Raw genomic sequence first — 27210 nt, 5'->3', positions numbered from 1 at the left:
CATCGCAACACGTCACCAAGGTGCTTTTTGCCTTGTACAGATGTCACACGTGCTCTGGCCTGTGCAAACTGTGTCATTGTCCCCCCAGGCATCCTCTGCTCTGCGCTGGGGCGGCCTCACCTGGAGCATTCACTGTGTGCAGGGCTGGGGACACAGGAGAAAAAAAGATATAAAGCTGCTAGAGAGTGTCCAGGAGAGGCTATGAGGTTGGTGAAGGGTTTGGAGGCAAAGCCGTGTGAGGAGCGGCCGGAGTCCCTGGCTCAGACCCCCAAGGGACCCCCGGGCAGGGTGTGCACAAGGGACACAGGGTGCAAAGTGCCAGTGTCAAAGCAGGGTGACCCTGCACAGCTGCTGGCCGTCCCGGCCATCAGGTGCCCCTGGCGTGCAAAGAAATGTGGCGTTCGTGCAAAATCCACAGCAGCAGCGGGTGGGCACGGGGCGGGGGGACAAAGCAGGAACGACAGACGCCCCTCGCACGAGGAGGAGCCGCGGCCGGTGCTGGGTGCTGCACAACGGGAATAGCACTCCCAAAAAGCCACCGGCTTAGACACGATGTTGGCAGCAGGGTTGGCACCGACTCCCCCCCCCGCCCTCCCAGTTGTCCCGCTGCCCTTTCCAACTCCATGTCACTTCTGGGAGAGATGGATGGGGAGGTGCTGGCTGGGGCCCCTTCCCACCTCCCCTCCACGTCCCCACGTCCCAGTTGGTGCCAGCACGAAGCCACCTCAAGCTCTGGGACACCCGGCTCTGCTACCGCCGCCACCCCGGGCGGCTGGGGTCCCCATCTTGGGGATGGCTGGGGGGGCACGGGGATCCCGGGCAGGACCCCGGGGGCGCTGGGCGATGCGGCCGCGGGGGGTGCAGGAGCTGCCAGCCCCATGATTGGCGTGGGCTGGGGGGGGACACACGAATGCCACAGCTGAGACGGGGCCGAGGCTACCTGAAGGACCCCGCATGTCCTCAGGTTTCACTCATGACCATCTGACAGCAGCAGCAGCTGCTCTGCCAACAGGCACTCGCTGAGCCAAAGCCTCCAGGAGCCGAAGGAGAGGGGGAAATCTGGCCCGAAAAGATCTCTCCTTGGGATTTTGCTCTCTCCACTCGACAGTAAGTACGGGGTTCAGCCCTGGGGTGATGCCAGGTCACCGGGAAGGGTCTACGGGGTCTCGGATGTCCCCAGGTTTGCCGTTGTCACTGTGCACAGAATGGTACATGTAATTCTGAGGGTTTTGCCATCCGAACGCCGGAGCTGGATGGGAGCAGAACAGCCCCCGCAGTCACTGGGGGGTGTTTAGGGCTGTAGGGACCCGTCGGACCCCCGGGTGTGTAAGACAGCCCAGAACAGGGGGAAAATGTCCCTGCAGGGCTTGGGGACACAGGTGGCAGCAGCCACCTGACCCTTGGTGGCCACGGACCCGCCGCCGGGATGAGAGGGGACAGCGGGGGATGTGACGGGCAACGGGTTTCTGAGCCACCTTCCCAGCCGGGAAAAGGGAGCTCCAGGCAGGGCTGAAAAGTCGCAAGTCGCCTTTCTCCTGGCTTCTCCTCCTGGAGGTCTAAATATAAACCTCGGCTTGGCCAAGCCAAGGTTGCAGGAAAGGTCTGCGGGGCGCTGCGCAGTGTCCCCTTTCGGGAAGGCGCCTGTCCCCGCAGAGCCCCTGTGCCCCTTGGGGAGCAGGGAGGGACCCCCATGGAGAGAGGGGGAGGAGGTGGGACCCCTCTGCTGTGCTGGAATTACAGCGACAGGGTGACATGGTGGGAAGCCACTGCTCCCCATCCACATGCAGGGGCTGCGGGGTGCGCATGCACAGCCAAAGGCTTTGGGGTGCTGGAGGGCACGGGGACCCCAAAGTGGGGTTCAGGGCTCAGATCCCCCCACAGGCTGTGCTGGCATGGGATTCAGCTTTTTTCTTGGGTGCTTATCCCCCATTGCGCCTCCGGCAGGTGCACGGGGCCGTGTGAAGCTGCACACGCGGGGAGCGCTGTGCACCCCCAGCGACCTTTTGGGGTTTATCCAGAGCTAATCAGCCACCCTGGTACCCCCATCTCTCACAACAGCAACCAGATCCTGCATCCTCTCAGCCAGATCCTGCATCCCTACCCTCTGGTACCCGGGGCCGGTGCTGAGCTGAGTGGAGTTTGCAGAGAAGCACGAGCACGAAACCAGAGCACGAGTGTGATGGGAGCGGCTGAGGGAGCTGGGGGTTCAGCTGGAGAACAGGAGCTGAGGGGAGACCTTCTGATCTCTGACCTGCCTGAAAGGAGCTTGGAGCCAGGGGGGTCGGGCTCTGCTCCCCAGGAACAAGCGCCAGGACCAGAGGAAACGGCCTCAAGTTGCGCCAGGGGAGGTTGAGGTTGGATCTGGGGAACAATTTCTTCCCCAAAGGGCTGTGGGGCATTGGAACAGGCTGCCCAGGGCAGTGCTGGAGTCACCATCCCTGGAGGGGTTGGACAGACGGACATGAGGTTCTCAGGACATGGGGCAGTGATGGGGCTGGGGGAACAGTTGGACTCGATGGTCTTGAGGGTCTTTTCCAACCAAAATGATTCTACGATTTCCTCCCCTGCCCACACCACTGCTGATACAGATATGAGGGATCAGCCTGGGCACGCAGCGAGCAAAACAACCTGCAGAAGATTTAACAGCAGGTATCGCTGAGGGACAACAATTCCGTAAAACCCTGGGGGCAGCGGCACACCCCGGTTTGTCCTGCTATACAGGGAGATCCTGCACATGTAGCTGGTGAACTGATGCTGTGAGCACTGGAACCGCCTTTTTAGTCCCTGCTAGGAAAATACCCGAAGTTATAACTGTTCAGGGGAAAAGGGTAAATTTACAGGAAGCACTCCAAGACCACAAAGTCCTGCTTTGACGTGGCTGTGCTAATATTTAAATAGCATTTTCTGTTTTCTGGTTGTGTGCATAAGGGTCCTGTGCGCACGATCTGGGGCAAAAGGGCCCCGTGGAGCCGCTCTGGCAGCTCCGTCTTCACTCGGGGAAACTTGCTGGATTTGGGGGTAGGACAGCGAGCGGCAGCAGGTGACGACGAGCCATCCAGCATCATTTCTGTGTTCGGTAGGTTGGACTAATGAGGTCATTTAAATGGAAGGGAGGAAGGAGGAGAACCTCTTTGATTATTTATACCCCTCCTCGAGTCCCTCTTCTCCAGATCGGAGGGAATTTGAATGAGATCCCTCAGGAGCTGGAAGGCAGAGTGGAGGTGCGAGCTCAGCACCCGGCGCTGGGCATGGGGAGGGTTGTGGTGGCCACAGGTGCCACACGTTGGTCCTGGTTTGCAGGGTGTCTGGTACGGGATGTCCAGCAGGTTTGGGGGGATCCTGCCCCTCTGCCCCGCTCTGTGAGCCCCCCCTGCAGGGCTGGGCCAGCTCTGGGTCCTCAGCACAGGACACACATGGAGCTGCTGGAGAGGGGCCAGAGGAGCCCCAGCAATGACCCGAGGCTGGACCAGCTCTGCTGGGAGCACAGGCTGAGAGAGCTGGGGGGTTCAGCTGGAGAACAGAAGCTCCGGGGAGACCTTAGTGCAGCCTTTCTGGGCTTAAAAGAAAAATGGGGACAGATTTTGAGCAGGGCCTGTTGCAATAGGACAAGGGGTGATGGTTTGAAACTAAAGGAGGGAGGTTGAGGCTGGACATGAGGAAGGAATTGTTGGCCCTGAGGGTGGTGAGAGCCTGGCCCAGGTTGGCCAGAGAGGTGGTGGCTGAGCCATCCCTGGAGACATCCCAGGCCAGGCTGGACGGGGCTCTGAGCAACCTGAGCTGGTGCAGATGTCCCTGCCCATGGCAGGGGGGCACTGGGGGAGCTGGAAGGGCCCTTAACACAAACTCTTCTGTGATTCTATGATCCTCCAGTTCCAGGCTGCTGCAGGAGCCCCAATATTGCAAATCCCACAGGAGGATCAGGTGTGGGACCTGCTCCCAGCGCTGCTCCTTGGTGTTTCCTGGGGGGCTGCGTCTCTCCTGGCATCTCCTGCCTTCCCTCGGAGGTGGCTGCGCCACTGTCCCACATGCCACCTGAGCCTGGGGGACCCTGTGTCCCCCACCATCCCCCCTTGCCCCATACTGTCCCCTCACAGCATTCGCAGCACCGCTCAGATCCTTTCCAAGGCTGACACGGGAGCTGCTGGCAGGGAGGAGCAGGAGCTTTGGGTGGCAGTGGGCAAGCACAGGTCCCTGCATTAACCCTTCCCTGCCTGCTCGAACCTCCACCGAGGCCAAACCCCCCCAAAATAAACCCAAGCAGCCACCCGCCTTGGTGTCCCCTTTCCAGCAACCCCCTCCCAGGGGTCAGCGGGGACACGGGGATGGAAAGGAGCTGGGGCCGGGGTGGGATGCCCCGCCGGCTCCGGGCAGGAGCGGGTTAGCGCGTGGCTGCAGGATGGTGCAACCTCCTATTTCCATCTGTGGCCCCAGGAGAGTATCTGAGGACTTCACAGCTCCCAGCCCGCGGATGCCACCCCCGCCTCCCAGCACGCCCAGGGACCCTTGGTAGGGCTGCGGGCAAACAGGCTTTGAAGTGCCAGAGTTTGAGTAAATTCAGGTCATAATTGCGCGAAATCGATTTCCACGCAGCTTATGATGCTGGTGGGTGGAGCGGAGGCACCTCTGTAGGGCACAGATTTGGGGGGCTTGGTGGTTTATGTCCCAGGGGGAGGCTGGTGCCCCCTTGGCATTAAGGGTTTGGCTTCCAAAGGACGCCGGCGATGGCACCGGCTCGGCTGCAGCTTCACGAGGAGCTGGGGAAGGGTACGGCGCCTTGTTTGCGGAGCACCCATCGTGGCTGCGGACCTGCCGACCGTCCCGCTGTGACACACGGGATGGAGCATCGCGACCTCGTCCTCCTCCGTGTAAATCCCCCTCAGCTCGTGGTTGTCCTTGTCCCATCTCAAGGCAGGGATGGATCGTCTGCTGCCGGGAAAGGGGCTGGAGACGGTTTCATAGAACAGTTTGTGTTGAAGGGCCCTTCCCAGCTCCCCCAGTGCCCCCCCTGCCATGAGCAGGGACATCTGCACCAGCTCAGGTTGCTCAGAGCCCCGTCCAGCCCGGCCGACACCAAAAAGAGGGTAAAAAGTAAAATTTGGCACAGGGGGACGTGTTATTAGCAGGAGCCAGAGCTCAGTGGGCGAGAGGTTTGTGTTTGAGCCTCGCAGCCCATAAGACTTCCCAGGTGAGCACTTAAAAAAACTCAGGAATTCAAAGGATAATGCTGGAAAGGAAAGAATTAGGTTTTTTCTATCTCTCTCTAAGTCTTCCAAGCCTGCTGCTATTTGAAAACAGAGTGAGGAGCAGATTGGCATGACTCTCTCTTAATTTTTTTTTTACTGCTGTTATTTTCTTTCCATGAAAATTAAGCCCGAGCTCCCTTTAAAAAAGAGGAGCCTAAAAACAAAGCAAGTTTATGGTGGGGTCAGAACTGTTGCAGCGTTTGGGATCCAGCATCCCCCGGCAGCATCGTAAAAGGCGTTTGTTTGCAGAATAACATTTTGAAGACTTCATAGATTTTTCCAGATAGTCTTGATAACGTAGTTACAGCAAAGCATTAAGGGACGACAACATATCTGGGGATAGTGAACATCAGGCTCTTAAATAGCACATTATCACGTTACAGAAAGGGGCATAAACTTGTTTATAAAATGGCTAATTTTGGCTGGCACAAGCAAAGGGTGTTTATCCTGATTACTGCTAAAAACTCATCTCGAAAACGCTAATGCAGCTCTGGGCCCTGCTTGACACATCATGAAATCACTTGTGTGTGTGACTTAAAGCCAATCTCTCCACCTCCTGTGCTATTTGTGGCCTGGAAAAAAAAAAAAACACCAAACCAAATTTTAGATATTTTTCGATTTCCCCACCTTTTTTTTTTTTTCCCCCCCCAAAACTTGGAGAAAATACAGTAGGAATTAAACACTCTATGGGACTTTTACAACAAAGCATCGTGTGACCTTGTCGTGGGGGAGTGATTTAGGGTTCTGATAACTGCAGAACCTTTAGATTTATCCAAAAAAAGTGTGACTTTAAAGGGTTGGGTGGCAGGTTCACTCTGTTATTTACTGCATGGAGGAATTATGCTGAGCCGAATGCTGCTAGCCTTTTCTCCAGGAGCCTGAAAATCATCTGCAGAGTGAACTTTCAGGCAACAGAATGTGCAGGAAAAAAATAAAATAATGGAATAGAATAGCAGGAGGGATGGCTCAGGCTGGGTACCTGCGCAGAACTCCAGCTAAGCATAGAAAACCATCGATTTTTATATCTTCACAGACTATTCATGCCGTGATTCAGTCCAATGGCAATATTTCAGTTTGGGGTCTCCTTGCTTCTCATTGGATCTTTTTCACTGATCTCAGATTTGTTTTGTTCAGCTGCAGACATTGTTTATGGCCCCTGCTGCTGTTTTGTCGCGATAAATCCTTTTCTTCTCAGTGAAGTGCAAAACGGGCTCCAGACATCTGAAAAGTCTTCGCATTTTCCTTGAAGCCATTATTTTTTCCGCAGTTAATTCCATTCTTCCCAACAAAGTGCAAACTGGACCTTATCTTGCAAGTGTTCAGTGTAGTTTGTAGGGTTTTTTTGTAAATATGAGCAGAACTTTATAGCTTAAGATTCCAGCAAATCCAGCTTACCAAGCAACATGAAGCAGAGGGTACATTAAAAAATCATACGGCCTTATACTTCTAGATGATTCATTATATTTAGTCTGCATTTGCTTAAGCTAAATGATTGATATGAAACTTAAATCGGGCTCATCCACCAGCCCGTGAGTAGCGAAATCATGGCAGTACCAGCTTATTTAGCAGAGAGAGCTCAAAGTAGCTCACCCAGGCTGTCATATTTATAGAATAAAGTGGTTGTTTTGTACTCGAATCGCACACGGTGGGGAAGGTCTGCACCAGACTCTTGCACCCACAATTTTTCGGGGTTCAGTTGCTGTTCTGCTTCCTCGGGGGTTTCCCAAAAGGAAAGTTCTGGGCCCGGCTGGAGCTCAGACCTTTCACTCCTTCGGAGCCTGGACCGAACTGCTGCTGGTTTGGCTGTTTGGCCACACACCCCAGGGACCCAAGCATCACAAAAAATTGGGGATTTGGAGCTTTTTGGGCTCCTTCTGCTCTGCTGGGCATGGTGGCACGATCTGGCCCCGCTCCTTCTCACCCCCATCATCCCACCACTGGGGCTGAGCACTTGGGTGTACAGAGGTGAGGAATGCTGAGAGGATAAGGATAAGGATATTTAATCCTCCCCACAAAGCTACTTGTCCTTCGTGGACACACAAACGCTGTCCTGACCGCACTGAGTGTCGTCGCTCTTGGTGCCGTTGCTCTGGGGCTGAGTTTGAACCAAATACGTGTTCTCCTGGCAGCAGGTCTCCTCGCCCGTGTGGTTTTGGTGTTTTAAAACTTATTCCACACATGTAGGGGTGGAGAGGGCACCTGCTATGGGGCGATTCATGGGATGTGCAGCAGGACTGGGAGACCAAGACCCATGGCATGGCCCTGGGGATCCTCCCGGGCAAGTGAGATGGATGCCGTGGGGATGAATCACACGGAATCCCAGCACAACTGGGGTTGCAGGACCTCTGTAGATCCCCAGCCCAGCCCTGCTCACGCAGGGTCACCAGAGCAGATCACACAGGTCGGGCCAGGCGGGTTTGAATGTCTCAGAGAAGGAGACTCCACACCCGCTCTGGGCAGCCTGGGCCAGGCTCTGGCACCGCAAAGGGAAGAAGTTTCTCCTCATGTTCAGATGGAGCTTCCTGTGTTTCAGTCTGTGCCCGTTGCCCCTCACCCTGGCGTTGGGCACCACTGAACAGAGTCTGCTCCATCCTCTGACACCCACCCTGAGATATTGATCCCATTGATCAGATCCCTCTCAGCTTCTCTTCTCCAGCTCAACAGCCCCAGCTCTCTCAGTGTCTCCTCATCACAAAGATGCTCCAGACCCCTCAGCATCTTTGTGTCCCTCGATGGTCTCTCTCCAATAATTCCTTGTCCTTCTTAAACTGGGGATCCCAGCACTGAACCCAGAACTGCAGATGGGACCTCACCAGGGCAGAGCAGAAAAGAATGGATGATGTTTGTAGCAGCACTTGGCTGCACATGACTGAGAATCCATCACTGAGCTGTGACTCAACCCCAAACCCTGCAGTCCGAGCTGGGCTCTGTTGCGCCATCCTGCCCCACCCTGGGTGTCCTCAGGGGGATAAATAGGGGAGGGATGGAGAGGGTTGGGTTGGTCTGGGTGCAGTCACTGTCTAGGTGCTGGTCTGGGTGGAAGTGGGGTGTCCCAGGAGGACTGGGGGTGCAGATAGCAAGGAATGGGTGCTGCGGGATTGTGCTGTGATGGGTTCTGGTTGTGTGTGCAACAAGGTCTGGTTTCCAGAGCTCTTGAGCCGCTGAGTGCTGGCTTATCTCCTCCAGCATTAACTTCTTGTAGCTAAAAGCATGTGCACCAGCTCTCCCAGAGCTTGCTGTTTGCTGGCTTTGCTGCAGAAGCTCATTGTTTCCAGGCTAATCCCTGCTGTGGGGAGTCCCCCCTGTGCTGTTCACTGCCAGCACTTGGCTGAGCATCACCTGGCTCTGCTGTTCCTGGTGAGTGAAGCTGATTCCCACTTTGCTGAAGACCATTTGGGTTGTTTTTTGTCTTGGATTTGTGTTCTTCTCCAGCCTCTTCTGGACGGGGCTCTGAGCAACCTGATCTGGGTGAAGATGTCCCTGTTCATGGCAGGGGATTGGACTGGATGAGCTTGAAAGGTCCATTCAAGCCAAATTATCTGATGATTCTATGATCCTCTTTAAGCAACCCCTGCTTAGCCCTGGGCAGTGTTACCAGCCCGCAGCATCTCCTTTTAGAGCTGCAAACCCTGGTGCTGCTGGGGATGCTCCGCCGGTGGCCGGACCAGTTCGGCACAGTGGGTTTAGCCCAGCAAGAGGAAGAGGAGACACAGACTGAAAGCAAAGCCGGTGCTGCCCGCTCCCCTCCTGCCGGAGGAGGAATGAGCAGAGTCATGGGGCTGCAGAAACCTGACCCTGGCGGTGATCGCTGGTGGCAGCTGGAGGCACAGCCACCTCCGGCTGGGTGCAGCGAGCGGGGACAGGGCGTTGCTGGGGGTTCGGAGGGGCAGGACCCAGTGGGAGGCACTGGGGAAGGTGCGGAGCGTGCAGCACTCTGTGAGCAAAAACCTTGGAGAGCAGCGTGCTGCTAGAGCCCTGCGGAGTGCTGGAGGGGGCAATATTACAGCTCACCCTAACGGCTCTGGAAAACTGTATTTCCAGGGAAACTGGGGCTGGCTAGACCAACAGGCTCCTCAGAGTCCTCAGGAGATGGGATGGATTGGTCCCTGCTGGGTGCTGTGGGTCCTGAGCACGCACCAGTGCATCCTTACAGCCACCTGAAAGGAGCTGGGAGCCAGGGGGGGTCGGGCTCTGCTCCCCAGGAACAAGCACCAGGAGCAGAGGAAACGGCCTCAAGTTGCACCAGGGGAGGTTGAGGTTGGATCTGGGGAACAATTTCTTCCCCAAAGGGCTGTGGGGCATTGGAACAGGCTGCCCAGGGCAGTGCTGGAGTCACCATCCCTGGAGGGGTTGGACAGACGGACATGAGGTTCTCAGGGACATGGGGCAGTGCCAGGGCTGTGTTATGGCCAGACTCGATGATCTTGAGGGTCTCTTCCAACCTAAATGATTCTGTGATTCTATCCCTGGTGGGAACTGGGGTGATAGAGCCAGACACAGCCTTGTGCTTTTGGGTTGAACTTTGAGGCCACTGGTATCAAGGGAATGCAAAGGACAAGTCTTCAGAGCTGCTCTGAGTGTGAAATGGGTGTAAATCCAGAATAACTCTGGAGGAGCAGCAGCAGCGGTGCCCTGCCACTCTGCTGCCATGGGCACTGTCCCCTCAGAGACATGTGGTGGCAGAAATTCCCTTTTTGCTTGTGTTGACAAGGTCCCACCTTTGGTTCCAGCAGGCCTGGGGTCACATGGGGCTGTGTCCCTCTGGGATTTCTGCTCCAGGTCCTTCCAACCCAAACCATTCCGTGATCAACTTGACTTCAAGGGCTGAGCAAAATGCCCCAGCTGGCATTGCCTTCTCAGCCCCCTTCTCCCCAGCAGGCTGGGCGCAGGCGTCCCAGGAGCAGAATGAGAGGATGGCCAACCTGCCGCACATCCCGGGCCCCGAGAACCTCCGTCCCTTCACCCCCGCCTCGCTGGCTGCCATTGAGCAGCGCATCCTCGAGGCAGAGGCTCTCAAGATAAAGCGGCAGCAAGTGGAGCTGCCAGAGGAAGAGGAGCTCAAGCCCAGCAGTGACCTGGAAGCCGGGAAGAACCTGCCTCTTATCTATGGTGACCCACCGCTGGAGCTCATCGGGACACCCTTGGAGGACCTCGACCCGTTCTACAAGGATAAGAAGGTGAGGGGCAGAGCTTAGCCTATGGGTAGACTTGGCGTTAGATGCAAGTTGCAAGAGATAGGCCAAAGCATGGACCTCTCCTTCTTTCCCCCATGCCCCAAGGTCTTGTATGAACCCGCCTTAGTGACCCACAGCCCCCAGTTGTTGTGGTTGCTCCTCCTCCAAAGCAGAGCATCTGTTCCTTGGCAAAGTCCCAAGGCTTTGGAGATCCAAAGCATGCATAGAGGTCCCACCTCTAGAAGCAGCATTTGTTCTGTGGGTGTTTTGGGGGTGTGCAGAAGGGCTAACACATCTCCCTCCTCTCTTTTCTCCACAGACGTTCATAGTCCTCAACAAAGGGAAGTCCATCTTCCGCTTCTCAGCAACCCCTGCCCTCTACCTGCTGGGCCCCTTCCACCCCATCCGCAGAGGAGCCATCAAAGTGCTCATCCATTCATATCCTTGCCCTCTGTGATGCTGCTTCATTGCCAGGTCAAACCCCCATGCTCAGCGCACAAAGAGCTCTGGGAGAGGGTTGAGTGAAGTGTTTTGTGATGGTTTGATGAGCAAATCTCCTGGGCTGGCCCCCTCCATGGACAGGACATGCTGCCCAGCCAGCCCAGTGCTTTGGTCCCTCCCTGAAAATGGGCCTCAAAGGCTTTGGGCACCTTGGTGGCACCAAGAGCTCAGTCTTGGTTGGAGAAGGGGAGAAACCCAAGTGGTGGAGCTTCCTGGAAAGAGGTTCAAGGCCTTGGAAAGGAAGGAAAATGTTTATAGGTCAGGGGATCCTGTCCCATCTGGGAAGTGGGTAAATTGGGGAGCTCAAAGGATGCCTTGGAAGAGGGGAGGCAGAGGAACCAAGACATTGGGGTACAGGAAAGGAGGTGACTTAGGCAGTACTGAGGCTTTTGGTGTGGGACAAGCAGAGATGGAAAGACAGGAAAGGACCCCAAGAGCAAGAGGGGTACTAGGATGGTGGGAAGCGATCCCAGTAGGGCTTGGTGGCCAGAAGGTAGGAAGAAAAAGGGGGGTGATCAGACAAGGGAAGATGTATCTTGGGGTGATGGAGAGGAAGGAGCACAGGGGACAAGCAGGGAGGCAGAGGCAGCACCACAGAGATGAAGAGGGGACCAGGAAGGGGACAAGAGGAGTGAGAGTGCTTGGCTTCATAACTGTGTAAAGGGGGGAATGTAGGCAACAGCCAGGGCATTTCTCCTTGACCAGGTTTTAAATTATTCAGCATGTTCATCATGATCACAATTTTAACCAACTGCGTGTTTATGACGATGAGCAACCCCCCAGCGTGGTCCAAGAACGTGGAGTAAGTCCCTGCATTCCGTGACCTCCCCTGTCACGGGTGATCATCAGTCTTGTGAGGGACAGAACCAAGGCTGAGAGGGGTGTTGGGATCCAGGCAACCTCCAGAGGAGGAAGGGTGTCATTGGAAGACGCTGGTGGCCCTCTTGAGCTCAGAAGGGACATCCACACTCCGCGTTGCTAAGAGTGGGAGTGTTTCAGAACTGCCCAAAATCTGGGGGGGTCCCTGTGACAGGAGATCAATGCAGAGCAGGTTGGGTTGGGTCCGGTCAGCAGTGATGGCCTGGTGAGGCTGAGCAGATCCACCAGTCTAATGTGCATGGACATCCAGCCCAGGTGGAAAGGGGGAAATACAGCATTTTCTGCTGCTGTCCTGCACAGTTGGGCCTCAGCAGGGTTTTACGGAGAGCATGGTGGTGTAGGACATCATCAGGGACCAAAGGTGTTGCAGAATAGTCACCAAAGGGGGTGATACCTCAAGAAGTCCCAACTTGCCTTCTGAGGTTAGGTGAAAACCTCCTCCAGTGCGGAAACACTCCAGAACCCAGCAGCTTGTGACCATGAGCCCCCAAACTCAGCTCCCCAAGATGATCCCACTGGTAGGGGTGGACCAAACCTCATCCTGAGCTGGCCCTTGGACCTGGGTGAGCATCTCAAGTCACCGTTCCCATTTCAGATACACCTTCACCGCAATATACACCTTCGAGTCCCTCATCAAGATACTGTCGAGAGGCTTCTGCATCGACAACTTCACATTCCTGCGTGACCCGTGGAACTGGCTGGACTTCATGGTCATCTCCATGGCGTGAGTTTGGTGGGATGTGGGGAGGACAGGAGATCTGGCCACTGCACCCAGGGGACGGAACCCGAGGAGGAGGGTTGAGAACCAAGGGGTTGGGTGCTTGGCAGAGCCCTTATGTCCTCTCCTGTCCTGCAGCTACATCACAGAGTTCGTGGACCTGGGGAACATCTCTGCTCTCAGAACCTTCCGTGTCCTTCGTGCCTTGAAAACCATCACTGTGATACCAGGTGGGACTTAAAGAAGGGGTCTCCTCTCCATAGCTTCACCTTCCTTGAGCTCAGGTTTTCCCACAATTCACAGCAATTCCTTGTTCTTTTGGCAGCCCTAAGAGAAAACAGAGGCAATAAGGTATTTGATACTTATAAATAATTTTCCATGTAATTCAGATTTTAGGTCAGGTCCTGCTGATTTTACGTCTTGAAAGTAGCTGCACTTACTCAATTGTTTGACCAGGAAAGGCCCTGATGACCCAAATTTGGTGTTTAGGGCTCCTTGGAGACGCTTTAAGTGGGCTTGTACTCACGTTGTGTTCATGGGCTTGATTAATCGATACGCTTTGCTTGGTCCTTGGAGCCATAAACTCAGTTTTGTCCCCACTGCTGACTGCACTGCTGCTGGGCTTGGGATATTTAATGGGCATTAGTGCAAGAGCCATGTGGTGAGTGTTTAATATCACCCCAAACATCCAGCCTGCAGAGTTAGGAGCGTGTTATCAAACACCTCTGATGGCTGTTTCCTGAATTCGATACCATTTTAATACCCTGCTTTGGTACCCCCTGGTGCAAGCTCACAGAAATGATAGGTCAGACCCCTTGGCATGAGATTGAACTGAAAATGATAACTTATTGTGCTGAATAAATTTGTGTGTCCCTGAAATTTCCAGATTTTTAATTTTTTGCCTCCATCAAATGGGCTAAAAATTGCATTTAGGAAAACATAAACTGCTGCTGCTTTCAGGAATGACTTCCCCCAAAGAGCCTCTGCAGAAATAGCTGTTGCAAAAATAAGCTGTTTTGGAATTTCTGTCCTCAGCAGTTTCCCAACATAGACAAGCCCTTTGAGAACAGGGTTTTACCTAAATAGTTAGGGGGGGATGTCATGATGACAGAGCTAAAAATCATGTGTCTTTTGAGAATTGCCTACGTGTGAGAAATCTCTGTGCTCAGAGATGCTTTTAAGATCAATGTCAGGATGTCTTGGCATCACCCATCGTCCATGTAGACCTGGGGTGATGGGAACAACATCCTCCACATCAAAAACCCACCGAGGATCTGTGGATGAGCCTCCCCTGCAGAAAAAATAGCAATGCTGGGGGGAAGAGATGAGTTAATCCTGATGTTTAGTGCAAATGTTGCTTTGCCACCTTTGCTCAGACGTGTTGAGGTTTCTCCGGCCTGAAGGGATCAGGCTGGGGGGTCTGGCTGGGCTCCCGACCACCCACGGGACAGCAGCACATGGGGATGTTGGACCACGGAGGCTTTTCTGGACCTGAGATCAGTGCTCAGCATCTGCCAGCTGGGCTGGCAAATAGTTTTTCCAGGTGCCACAGCAAAGTGATCTGTCCTGGAGGTCTGGGCCAAAAAAAGGCCAGATGGTGGCATTTGGGTAAAACGTAAAGCCAAAAGGAACTAATGGCTGCCAGGCTGGGCTTTGGTTCGTGATGCCCAGGTTAAGGTTGGCATGGGGAGGCTTGGCTGGCGCTGGGAGACAGTTTTTGGGGAAGGGTCTATGCCGCCCAATGAAGTGTGGGGACAGAGGGGCGGCTGGGATGCAACACGGGGCACAGAGCTGGGGTGAACTTGGTGATACCACACGTCGCCACCAGATCCATCACCTTTTGGGAATGCCAGAGCATGTTCTCCGCAATTACTGAAGGAGTAATTAGCTCAGTAGCGATGCCTCCCTCTAGGGCTGAAGACAATTGTTGGGGCTCTGATCCAGTCAGTGAAGAAGCTCTCGGATGTCATGATCCTCACAGTCTTCTGCCTGAGCGTCTTCGCCCTCATCGGCCTCCAGCTCTTCATGGGGAACCTTCGGCAGAAGTGTGTGCGGTGGCCCCCCCTCAATGACACCCTGTTGGGGGACATGGGGCTGGACAATGACACATTGACCAACGCAACTCTCTACGACAACTTCATTGATGGCAACTTCACCAGTAACTTCACCAGCAACAGCACTTTTGATTTTGAGGCCTACATCAACGATGAAGGTAACGTCCATGTGTCCCATTCTCGATTGAACCATCATCCTGGTTTGCTCCTCAGTTTCCTTGCTCTTCCTGTGTGTCTGACCAAAATGGTTTGCTCTCTGGGACAAGAGGAAACGGCCTCAAATTGCACCAGGGGAGGTTGAGGTTGGATCTTGGGAACAATTTCTTCCCCAAAGGGCTGTGGGGCATTGGAACAGGCTGCCCAGGGCAGTGCTGGAGTCACCATCCCTGGAGGGGTTGGACAGACGGAGATGAGGTTCTCAGGGACATGGGGCAGTGCCAGCGTTGGGTTAATGGTTGGACTCAATGATCTTACAGGTCGTTTCCAACCAAAATGGTTCTACGGACCTTCCTGCTGAGGTGCTTTTAAGAGAGAGATGTGACTGGTGGGTGAAACAGGTTGTGCATACTCATGGGATGGAAAGATGGGATCAAATCCTCCTTCCCAGGGAAAACGCAGTCCACGTGGACAAGCCAGACTCCTTCAGAAAGGTTTCACCATGGGGAGGCCTGGACAAACCAGTGTTTCCATCTAGTGAGGGCACAATCAGAGTGGGCACCAGTGAACAGCTGCTCTGGCTGGCTGGTCACAGCAGGGAGACCAAACCCTCCAGGAGCAGATGGGACTTTGAGCGGAAAACCTGAGGGAAAGATGCAGGAGTGACATTTCTCACCCACTTTCACCGCCGCATCAGAGGCGGGTCCTTCCCCAAGGACCACTGTGTGCAGTGATGACTGCATGGGATGGAGCACAGGTCCCCAGAGAGGTCTTCAAGTTTACCACATTACTATCACTTCTTGGAGATGAGTTTGGCCCAAGAAGTGTGGTGGCGCTTTTTGGTTTGCTCTTTGGTTTTGAGGTTTTTAAAACTCCAAGAAAATGTAAAAAAAATCTCAGAAAATCTGCCTGGCAGAGCTGCAGGGTGGCGGGATGCTCCATGGGGATGTTTCAGGTCTCATTTAGGGGACTCAGCAGAAGGTCAGGTTACTTCTCAGCTGAGATGCTTTGCCCAACTGTACAAGTAGCTCTGGCATTAATTACAGGAAGGCTCCTTGGTAGGAGTGCAAATTCAATCTACAGGATCTAGCGAGTGCGGTACAAATAGCAACAGCACCCTGCGGCCGTGCTTGCGGGTTAACAGAGGTTGGGGCCAGGCCAAAACCACATCTCCTGGAGTTCCACGTCTCCTCGATGAGCCCACGTAGGTTAAATAAAAGCCTGGTGGCAAGAAGCCGGGTAGAGCTGGGGATGCTTTCAGGAAGCTCCGGAAATCCCTGTGTGGCTCCTGGAAAGGCTGTGCTGCAAAAATGATCCGAGGCTGGACCAGCTCTGCTGGGAGGACAGGCTGAGAGAGTTGGGCTGTTCAGCTGGAGAAGAGAAGCTCCGGGGAGACCTTAGTGCCGCCTTTCTGGACTTAAAAGGGGCCAAGAAGAAAGATGGGGACAGACTTTTGAGCAGGGCCTGTTGTGACAGGACAAGGGGTGATGGTTTGAAACTAAAGGAGGGAGATTGAGGCTGGACATGAGGAAGGAATTGTTGGCGCTGAGGGTGGTGAGAGCCTGGCCCAGGTTGGCCAGAGAGGTGGTGGCTGAACCATCCCTGGAGACATCCCAGGCCAGGCTGGACGGGGCTCTGAGCAACCTGAGCTGGTGCAGATGTCCCTGCTCATGGCAGGGGGGGCACTGGGGCAGCTGGGGAGGGCCCTTCAACACAAACCATCTGTGATTCTGTCATTCTGTGATTCTGTGGGGTCCAGCTGCCCTTTGCCATGTCCTGCAGGTGCTCAGCTGTGTGTCCCTGGGGGAAGATGACCTGTGGTGGCACTTCTAGGTGTCTCCTGTGGCTCTGAGTCTGTGCTGGAGCTTTAAGGACCCCTGGTCTGTGGACAGGGTGGGTTTCCCCACCAGGAAGGGGCTGCTTGGGATGGGAGCAGCAGGAGGAATGCGATGGCCATGGAGCAGTCGCAGAACATTTCCATAGGGGTTTTTGGCCCTCTTATTTTGTATATATATATTTTTTTTCCCCCCAGCAAAACGGACCAGCCCATGTCCTTTGAGCACGTTATCCCACCTTCCCAGGAGGCCTTTCCCTGGCCAACCTGGCTGGTTCCTGAGCTCTTTATGGGCTTGGAGCCATCTGGTTGGGTTGGTGAAACAACTCCACGAGGTCTCTGAGCTAGTGCCAAGTCGTTCAATGCAAATAGCAAAGTCAGTAGATATGAGAACCTAGCGCCCAATGCTGGGATTCCGGGAACTTCCCTGACAGCGAGGAGCTGCCAAGAATTTGAAAATCTATGTTTGTGGGTTTTGGTTTGTTTGTGGTGGTGGTGGTTTTGGTTATTGATTTTGGGGGCTTTTTGTTGGGTTTTTTGTCCGTCTGTTTTGGGGTTTTTTGTTGTTACTTTTTTTAATGTCTTGTTCTTTCCCCAACCGCGAAGCCAATTTCTACTTTCTGGAAGGAGCACTCGATGCCCTGCTCTGTGGGAACAGCAGCGATGCTGGGTGAGTTCAGCTTGTGCTGGTGGCCAATGTCCACCCCCAGCTCTCTGGGAGGGGACAAGGCAGCCAGTGCAGCCTGGGGGACCAGTGATGCTTGGGTGGGACAGGATCAGGGCTGGGAACATGGCAGATGAATCCAGACTGTATCATCTTTGGGGGGTATTGGTCCAGGCATCCCACCTGTATCATCTCAGGAGGGTATCGGTCCAGGCATCCCACCTGTATCATCTCAGGGGGTCATCGGTCTGGATATCCAGACTGTATCAGCTTGGAGGAGGAGGTTCTGCTGAAGCATCTCAGCATCTCCAGGGATGGCTGTGGATACAGGAGGGGCAGCACCAGGGGCTGACACCGGCTGCCCCCGTGGCTCCTTTGGTAGGAAGTGCCCTGAAGGGTACCAGTGCATGAAGGCAGGGAGGAACCCCAACTACGGCTACACCAGCTACGACACCTTCAGCTGGGCTTTCCTGGCCCTCTTCCGCCTCATGACGCAGGACTACTGGGAGAACCTCTTCCAGCTGGTAGGCATCAGATTTTTTTTTTATCCTTGTGCAAATGCTTCTCTTGTTTTGATGCTGCCCCTAGTCTAGGACAGGTAAAAGTCACTTGACTGGAATCATGTGGGACCTTGATTTATGGATCTAAACAGGATCAGCAGGAATGGGGCATGGTCCCATACAGTTCCCCAACCTGAGCAGTGCAGTGTATTTTCCAGGGCAAAACCCAGGTGTGCTTCAGCCATGCTGTGAGCTGTATCATAGAAATTGAGGATTTATAGGAGTATCTAGAACCTCTGTGGCTTTAGCTAAGGGAGAGGGTAAGGGGGGAAAAGGCCACTTGTCCCCTGCACTGAGTCATCCCCTAGGTAGAAGTTGCAGACGCCACGAAATCCCAGCTGACCCTGGGTCCAGGGACTGCTTAGATGAAAGTAAGCCTACATCTAAAGGCTACACATGTCCTCTGGAAATGATTATGCCCAGATCATGATGTAAAAAGGGTCACGCTTGGCCCAGCGGTGAGACCTGAGAAGTTGGGGGTTGAGGGACACGAGTCACTGTCACGGCAAAGCAAGTCTCTGATGAAATATTGGTCCCATCTCCAAGTCTACCACCCAGCACGGAGCAGTGTGGCTGGGTTTGCTGAGACAATTGGCCATTTCACACCAGTCCTGACCCAGTGCCATGGACTGCAGGAAGGTCCCCTGGGCGATGACCAGCCCTTGGGCAAGATGGGAGCAAAAGATGCGTTGATGAGGTTCTTAGGGACACGATTTAGTGACAGGGTTGGGTTAATGGTTGGACTCGATCATTTTTAGTGTCTCTTCCAACCAAAATGATTCAATGCTTCTAAAATCTTGTACTCCTACCACAAATGGGATGGTGCCCTTTCATGGGAAGCATCTTCAAACTGATACCGTGCTGAGTTGATGTGACAGCCCGTGCCTCCTCTTCCCACAGACGCTGCGTTCAGCAGGGAAAACGTACATGATCTTCTTCGTGGTGGTTATATTTCTTGGTTCCTTCTACCTCATCAACCTCATCCTCGCCGTGGTGGCCATGGCTTATGCAGAACAAAACGATGCCACAATGCTGGAGGAGCAGCAGAAGGAGGAGGAATTTCAGCAGCTCATGGAGCAGCTGAAGAAGCACCAAGAGGAGCAAGAGAAGTTGGTTGGTAGAAAGTGTGGAGGCCAAAATGGGGGATGTCAGGAAATAGGAGAGAAGGGGAGGGAGCGACAAGCATGGCGGTGTCTCTATTTACGTAAAATCCAATAATAATCCCCATTTGGTCTGTAGTCAGCAAAGATAGGAACATGGTTTAGTGCTAGAGTTGGGTTATGGTTGGACTTAATGATCCTGAGGGTCTCTTCCAACAGAAATGATTCTATGATTCTATAATCAAGTAACTATTCGGGGGTCACAGCTGAATCAAAAAGTTGAGATAGGGGGTAGGGGGGGAAAAAAAAGTTTGAAAAGATTTAATTTCCACATCCATAATCCAGCACAGGGAGCACTGGGAGGCAGCAGAGAGGTGCAGGATGGAGTTACGGTATTGCTTTAAAAGGAGGAGGTGAGAAACGAGGCAGAAAAGGCACCAGAACACACAATATATCTTCCTGTAGCACATCAGGAGCAGGAAACCCAGCAGAGAGCCTGTACAGGGAGATTATGATCAGGGGGAAAAAAAAGAAGCAAAGAGGAATTCTTTAGTGAACCATTTGCTTTTGGCCAAGATTGGAAAGAGCAGAGAGGGCTCAAGAGACCCTGTGTCTCACCCCGGGAGGTTGGGGTGTCCTTGCAGGAGCTGAAGCAAAGCTCCTGGGGTCTGGCCCCACCACTGTCTCCAACACATGAGCAGATACCGGAGTTTGCACTGGTATTTCTCCAAGCTGGCATCAAAACGGGTGATGCCCGATTTCCACCCATTTGCTCCATCGCAGTCCTGGGGTGTTACTTTAGCCCCCTTTCTGGTCCTTGCAAAGTCTCTTTTCAGCACAATACGCCTCTAAAAATGTGGGCAGAAGCTTCTGTGATGTCTGATGCTGCTGCTCAGCCGTTTTCCATCTCTAATCATCATTTTGGCCTTTGTCAGCAACAGTTAGCAGGAGACATCCCTGCAAATCTCGCTGTTAGTCTGGGCAAGAGCCCAACTTCCTCACACACAGACACAAAACAGTGTTTTCCCCTCTCTAGCTCCTCTGTCTCTTGATGCTTATCTGTGCTGAGCCACAGCATCCTCTGAGGAAGTGGCTCGATGCTCTTATCTGGCTGCTGCTGTTTGCAGGATGGGTCTAAGCAAGCCCAGCCTAAGGGATGGGGACTCTGGGGCTGAGCACAAAGCTGCTGCTGTGGCTGTTTTTTCCCCAAGAAAATTAACCAGTGAGTTGCCCAAAGGCTTTATTAAGGGATGATATTCATTTATTGTCACCTAGAGAAATGGAAAAGACAGGGGGTTGAGAATGAGGGCAAAGCACCTACAAGAAATGGGCACTCGGATCCATTTATTAATAATATCCAGCAACTGAGTGTGGAAATCATGTTGCATCTTGATGTGTGGTGGGAACAGAGAGGTTCCCGCTCTGCTGTGGCATCAATGCTACCAGAAAGTGTAGTGAACTTCAAACATTAATATTGCTGTCAGAAAGGAAAGGAAAAAATAATGAAATGATTGCATGTGCAAATAAAAGCCTAATAAAATATTTGGGGAAAAAAAGAATTGACCCAAACATTGGCAAATTAAGCGAAAGTCCGAAAATCTTGTACATTGCTTTTCTGCAAAAGCCTTGAAGATTTTGCTTCTTTCTTACTTGGGGTGAAAGTGCATTTCAGAGATTAAAATTTACGGCAAGACAGGAATTAGAGGGTTTGTGTAGCTTTGTCCTTATGAATTATTCACCATGATCAAATTTGAGCAGATCTAATATGGCTGAGAAGAGAGCTTAGTATAGTGGGGGTATGCAAGTGAAAAGCAAGTTCTTGCAAGTTCAATATTTCTGCAGAAAACCTGTTTGCTAAACCCCACTGTGATCCTGCCAATGTTTTTAAACTAAAGGAGGGAGATTCAGGCTGGACATGAGGAAGGAATTGTTGGCCCGGAGGGTGGTGAGAGCCTGGCCCAGGTTGGCCAGAGAGGTGGTGGCTGAACCATCCCTGGAGACATCCCAGGCCAGGCTGGACGGGGCTCTGAGCAACCTGAGCTGGTGCAGATGTCCCTGCTCATGGCAGGGGGGCACTGGGGGAGCTGGGAAGGGCCCTTCAGCCCAAACTGACTCTATGGGTCACTGCAGTTGCAGGACCATCGATCCAGCAGCGGTTCCCTGCCCAGCGGGGTGGCCGGGAAGGACGGTGACTCGGACCTGAACAGTGACCAGGAGAAGGCAAAGGACGGCAAAGGGCAAGTGGTCCCCAAGGTCGTGCTGGAGCGCTCAGCTACGGTGATCGATGTACGTGCTCAGCTCCCTCTGCCATCCCTGATACACCCCGGTGGAGGGTCAGACTTGTGCCCAGCTTGTTGCGGACCCTACGAGCCTTTCTGCAGCTCCCATGTTGCACCCTCAGGTCTCTCCAGACCATGCCCCTCTTTTCTGCTTGCTCTATCTTTAACCGCGTTAAACACCCTCCAGCGCTCTGCATTTATCCCCTGTGACCTCTTCTCCTTCCAGTTCAACCAAACTAATGAGCTGGAGAAATCAGACCACAACCATCTCACCGTGGGCAACCAAGATGGGCCAGGCCTGGAGAAGAGGGTGGGGAGCGCCATCAGTGTCATCTCCAACACGGTGGAAGGTACATCCTCCCCAGGGCTGGGTGGGGACTGTGTGTCAACTGTTTCAGCTCAACCATTGTGCACTGGTGGGCTTGGGTTGCTCAGCACACTCTAGTGTTAGCAGCTGATCCCAAATTTCCAGCCCCACGTGAGGGGTGACCATGGACCTGGGGTCTCCATCCAGGTTCAGTGATGCTCAAGGCTTTTCATCCCTACTCACACAGATGATGCCTGGAGGCAATAATACAATATCTCATGCAAAAGAATGGGATTGCAGTTGATAGTGTCCAGAGTCAACCGGGAGCTGTTGAGTGGCTTCCCAAGAGCTCCCGTCTCAGCTTCAGTAAAAAGTACCGTAGTCTCAGCAATAACGGGTTTCTCAGCCCTGCCCTCCATGGGGATGGCCACCAGACTCATGAGGGTGGTTCCCTGGCTGTTCCTGCAATCTCAGCATGGTGAGGACACCCCAAATCCTGCCCAGGTGCTGAGAGAAGGATTGGACCCAGAGTTCCATCCCTCTCTGAGTTGGACAGTCCATGACATCCCTTGGCATGGGAAGGCTCGTCCTTTTAGCCCCCTTACTAAACTCTTAGATAGTCTAGGACTGGTTCAGAACCTCAGGAGAGGTCTCTTCTAGTGGTTTAGCACTTGGCCCACCCATGGGAAGACAGGAGAACCCCACATTGACCTCATTTTTCCTTCCTGCCCTCAGAGCTGGAGGAAGCTCACCAGAAGTGCCCATCCTGGTGGTACAAATTTGCCCACATGTTCCTGGTCTGGAACTGCTGCCCTCTGTGGGTGAAGCTGAAGGAGTTTGTCAAGCTGGTGGTCATGGACCCCTTCGTGGACTTGGGCATCACCATCTGCATCGTGCTCAACACACTTTTCATGGCCATGGAGCATTACCCCATGACAGAGGAGTTCGAGAACGTGCTGACTGTGGGGAACCTGGTAGGCAGCTATGGGTGTCCCATCCATCCCTGTCCAGAGCCACAGCAGCCCCACCATCCACCCTGGTGGGCAAATCCCTTCTGCTGTCATTGTGTCACCTGAACGGCACGGATGAATGTCTGGAAACACTTCGCAGCTACTGAAAAAGTGCTTGGTGGGGTCTGATCGCAGCATCTCTGTGGTGGGTTGGGTTCCAGGATGGCTCAGATCAAGGGAGGAGATGGTGAGGGTGGGATCCATCATCTCCTGCTCCCCTTCTGCTGCAGCTGCTGTCTTGTTTGATGCATCTTGGTGATGCTGATGTGGCAATTGGCTTGCAGAGCTTTCCTGAGCCACCTCCTATGTCGGAACCCAGGGTCAGGCACAAGCTGCTGCAGCCCTGGCTGACACCGCAGTGTCCTTGTGATGCCGAGGGTCTGTGGGGCAGAGTAGGTGCCAGTTCAGGTACTGGGAGCAAACAGGTCCCCATGGAGCAGTAGGCAACAGTGCTAGTAGGAATCATCATAATAATAGAATCATAGATTTGTTTTGGTTGGAAAAGACCCTCAAGATCATCGAGTCCAACTGTTCCCCAGCCCTGGCACTGCCCCATGTCCCTGAGAACCTCATGTCCGTCTGTCCAACCCCTCCAGGGATGGTGACTCCAGCACTGCCCTGGGCAGCCTGTTCCAATGCCCCACAGCCCTTTGGGGAAGAAATTGTTCCCCAGATCCAATCTAAACCTCTCCTGGCACAATCAGGACTTTTCCCAGTGAGATCCCTGCAAATCTGGGCTGTCCTGTTTCCACGGGCATATTTAGCAACCAGCTGTGGCTGCTCCTGCTTGGAGCTGGGGATGAATGTCTTTTAGGTGGATGCAATCTGCTGTTGGGACAAGTCCAGGAGGCCTTGGGTAGCTCTGGGAATTGCAGATAAGGGATGAGAGAGCCTGGATCTCCTCATCTGCCACCTTTCCCTGTTCCAGCACCTGCCGGGGCCTCCCGGTGCACAGGCACTGGGGTGACACATGCCGGTGGCCGGGCCCTGGTCGGGCAGGATGACGCTCAGCACATAACTGCTTTGTCTCTGGTTTCATTCAGGAAATACAAGGGGATTAATCGGCTGTTGCTCAAAGCACAGTCACGCCGCAAAGGCGTCTCCAGCTTTTTCATCAGGCCAGCGGCAGTTTCTGGCTGCATGTACAGCCCAGTGCCAGGGACCAGCTGGCAGGAGCAGAAAAGGGGACATTTATGGACGGGCACACAAAGGGACATGCCAGGGAGCATCCTCTGGGATGCTGGTGTAGAAGTGTCCCTGTGCAGTGGTAACATGGACCTGTGCACCCCAATGTGATGATCCCAATGTTTTTGCCCCTGAGGGTGGTGAGAGCCTGGCCCAGGTTGGCCAGAGAGGTGGTGGCTGAACCATCCCTGGAGACATCCCAGGCCAGGCTGGACGGGGCTCTGAGCAACCTGAGCTGGTGCAGATGTCCCTGCTCAGGGCAGGGGTGGCACTGGGGGACCTGGGAAGGTCCTTTCCAACCCAAACTATTCTATGATCCACATCCAAGGCAAGACTTGTCGCCATGTCCCCTCTGCACATGCCATGTCACGAAATTGCATCAAGGATGCTAACTGTCACATTGCTGATCCCACTCACAGTAATGTGATAATGCACAGCGCCGTTGTAGTCCCAGGAAAAGAGCAGCATCTAAAAACTGGATCAGCTTTCACAGCGCTTGGGGAGGGGCAGGGGATTCCCAGTAGCAGCCCAGTTCCCCATGCTGGGAATCTCTGTGATTCAGCAGTCGCTCAAAGAGGGGTCCCTTTGCCAATGAAGCTTTTATTTTTACTTTCCACCTGCCAACACGCACCGTTGTGTGTCTCCAGAAGCAATCAGTCACTGGTACTCCCAGCCTGGCTTCACAAGCCACACCGGGCAGCAGCTGGGGAGCTTATTCCTAACTGGGACTGGACCTAATGGGACGAAACTCCTTGAGAATACAACAAAAAAGAGGTGCTACCCACCCAGCTCTGGATTTCAAACAAAGTGACAAGGGTGCTGTTTCCCACAGGTCTTTACGGGGATCTTCACGGCAGAGATGGTCCTGAAGCTCATCGCTTTGGACCCCTACGAGTATTTCCAGCAGGGCTGGAACATCTTTGACAGCATCATCGTCACCTTGAGCCTGGTGGAGCTGGGCTTGGCCAACGTTCAAGGGCTCTCTGTGCTTCGCTCCTTCCGCTTGGTACGTGCCATGGGGACAAGGTGTGCATGGGGGTTTGGATGGAATTGCCACCAGGTTGGAGAATGGCTTGTTCAGCCTCTTTTATGATGGTCACCAACATGTCCCTTGTTAAAGATAATACTAAATGTTGAGCTAAGTATTTAGGAAAGTCAGAGTCTGAGCCCTTTGCAAGGCAGTTGGGTGTTTAATCCCTTCTGCCTTAATAAAATTGTTATGTGAAGGTCTAATCCCAGCTTCACTGCCTTGCTGACACCTTGTGGCAACAAAAGCCCCAGATGAATTGTCACCTTGTCCCCTTGCTCCTTGTAGCTGAGGGTTTTCAAGCTCGCCAAGTCCTGGCCCACCCTCAACATGCTCATCAAGATCATCGGCAACTCAGTGGGCGCCCTGGGGAACCTCACACTAGTGCTGGCCATCATAGTCTTCATCTTCGCCGTGGTGGGGATGCAGCTTTTTGGGAAGAGCTACAGTGAGTGCGTGTGCAAGATCTCCCTCGACTGCACGCTGCCCCGCTGGCACATGCACGACTTCTTCCACTCCTTCCTCATCGTCTTCCGCATCCTCTGCGGGGAGTGGATCGAGACCATGTGGGACTGCATGGAGGTGGCCGGCCAGACCATGTGCCTCATCGTCTTCATGATGGTCATGGTCATCGGGAACCTCGTGGTGAGTCTTGGAGCTGGGGTGGACCTTCAACAAAAGGAGGAAGGACAAGGACAGAGGGTGTTGTGGGGTGGGGACACCTCTGTCCCTTGCTCTCTGGCCAGTGCTGTCCAGCTCGGCTCATCTCCTGTGGACATGGTCTTGTTGGAGATGTACAGGAGCACAGGCAAAGGGCTCAACTTCCTTTCTTTGTGTGCCCAGTGGGGATGTGCTGAGCTCTGTGTAAAGCTGGGTAGGAAGAAATTTCTGAGGGACCTTCAGCTGAAATTGGAGCAGGAACAGAGGGGGAAACTGGGGCATGGAAAACTTAATGGGTTTTAGACAGATGTGGGAACAACCGTAGAACAAAAGAGGGCTCATCTTCAAGCCGCTCTTCCTTCTCAATGTGGCTTTTCAGTGAGAGGCTGAAGGCATGGTGCCGTGCTGATGTTATCGCCACCAAAACTCAACAGAAAGGGATGGGAAAGGAGGCTGGGAGAGTGAGGAAGTCAACACGCTGATTTGCTGTCCTGGTACCAGGGCAGGTGTAACAGATGTGTGGTGGAGTCGCCATCCCTGGAGGGGTTGAATAGATGTGCAGACGAGGTTCTCAGGGACATGGGGTAGTGCCAGGGGTGGGTTAACCATTGAACTCCATGATCTTGAGGATCTTTTCCAAACAAAATGTTTCAATGATTCTATGATTTCCCACTCTCCTGCAAAGAGGGATGGAGACGCTGTTATATTCCACTGACCCCAGGCCTGGCCCTTTCATCCCAGGTGCTTTCGGGAGCAGACCGCTCTGCGAGGCTTTTGCAGATCTCCAGCATCCCCAACAGTCACTGCAGTCCCGGTGTCACCCTGGGATGCAGGACCCCTCTGCAACACTTGGCTCCTTCCCCCAAGCCCTGGTGACACCCTAGTCCCCATCACCATCCCTCCCTGCCCATCGCCCTCCCCTCTAACCCGAACCGCTCGCTGCCTGTGCTGCAGGTCTGTGAGTTCCAGGCGAGCGTGAAATCCTTTCTAAACTTGGTCACCCTCTCACTGGTGGCTTTGAAGCTTGTTTTCCAGCCCTCATGGGCCCTGCTCTCCCTTCTTAAGGAGCGAGGCAGGGGAGGGAAGCGCGGCGGCTTGCCGAATCGCTCCGATTACTTGCTGGGGTTGTGTAAGCCCTTTGGAATTTGCTTTGAAAAACTATCTGCCAAGGGAACTGCTGACACCTCCCTCCCCACCACGGATGGCTGCCCTAGTGCCGCTCTCCAGAGGGGTGACCACAGCCTGGGGGGGAACCCAGACCGTCCCACGTGTCAGGTCAGGGGTAGGACACACAGGAGTGTCCCACTTTGAGGGCAGGAAGTTGAGATTTGGGTTCTGTTTGGCTTCTCTGGCTCATGTCAAGTATTTGGGGCCAACACAGCCAGACTGGTTGGGGACCACGCGCTGGGGTGTCCTGGGATGGGTCTGTTACAACAGGAGAAGAGGTGATGGCTTTAAACTAAAGGAGGGGGATTCAGGCTGGACATGAGGAAGGAATTGTTGGCCCTGAGGGTGGTGAGAGCCTGGCCCAGGTTGGCCAGAGCGGTGGTGGCTGAACCATCCCTGGAGACATCCCAGGCCAGGCTGGACGGGGCTCTGAGCAACCTGAGCTGGTGCAGATGTCCCTGCTCATGGCAGGGGGGGCACTGGGGGACCTGGGAAGGGCCCTTCAACTCAAACTGTTCTATGATTCTGTGGGTCATGCTGGGCAGATGCTGATACATCTCCTCGAGGTGGGGAGCAGCCTGATGTCCCCCTGGTCTGCCCCTCACCCAGCAGTCAGCAACAGCTTGTAACACTGCCTTACCGTTCATTTGAATTGCAATGCTGAATCAGGCTGAAAATCACCTGTGAGCAGC

At 53.9% G+C, this 27210-nt stretch overlaps 1 protein-coding gene across 2 annotated transcripts in view; it reads left to right on the top strand.

Moving 5' to 3' along the window:
* The first annotated feature begins 897 nt into the window (after positions 1–897).
* The window catches only part of SCN4A (sodium voltage-gated channel alpha subunit 4), a 43512-nt gene continuing 17199 nt past the window's right edge, over positions 898–27210 (top strand). The window contains exons 1-15 of one of the 2 annotated variants that reach the window (XM_065651230.1): positions 898–1107; positions 10122–10420; positions 10737–10857; positions 11633–11720; positions 12393–12521; positions 12654–12745; positions 14428–14727; positions 17166–17229; positions 17606–17747; positions 18684–18896; positions 21014–21169; positions 21389–21512; positions 22205–22443; positions 24497–24670; positions 24980–25336. In XM_065651230.1, the coding sequence (XP_065507302.1) occupies positions 10157–10420; positions 10737–10857; positions 11633–11720; positions 12393–12521; positions 12654–12745; positions 14428–14727; positions 17166–17229; positions 17606–17747; positions 18684–18896; positions 21014–21169; positions 21389–21512; positions 22205–22443; positions 24497–24670; positions 24980–25336 (2463 nt within the window). In that variant the 5' untranslated portion in view covers positions 898–1107; positions 10122–10156. Of the gene's footprint in view, positions 1108–10118; positions 10421–10736; positions 10858–11632; positions 11721–12392; positions 12522–12653; positions 12746–14427; positions 14728–17165; positions 17230–17605; positions 17748–18683; positions 18897–21013; positions 21170–21388; positions 21513–22204; positions 22444–24496; positions 24671–24979; positions 25337–27210 lie in introns of both variants that reach the window. The other variant, XM_065651231.1, reaches the window with a different exon arrangement.

This window comes from Caloenas nicobarica, chromosome 24, assembly GCF_036013445.1.
Source record: "Caloenas nicobarica isolate bCalNic1 chromosome 24, bCalNic1.hap1, whole genome shotgun sequence".
Classification (NCBI taxonomy): domain Eukaryota; kingdom Metazoa; phylum Chordata; class Aves; order Columbiformes; family Columbidae; genus Caloenas; species Caloenas nicobarica.
The sequence above is the reverse complement of the archived record's forward strand: the minus strand, read 5'-3'. Positions and strand labels throughout refer to the sequence as shown.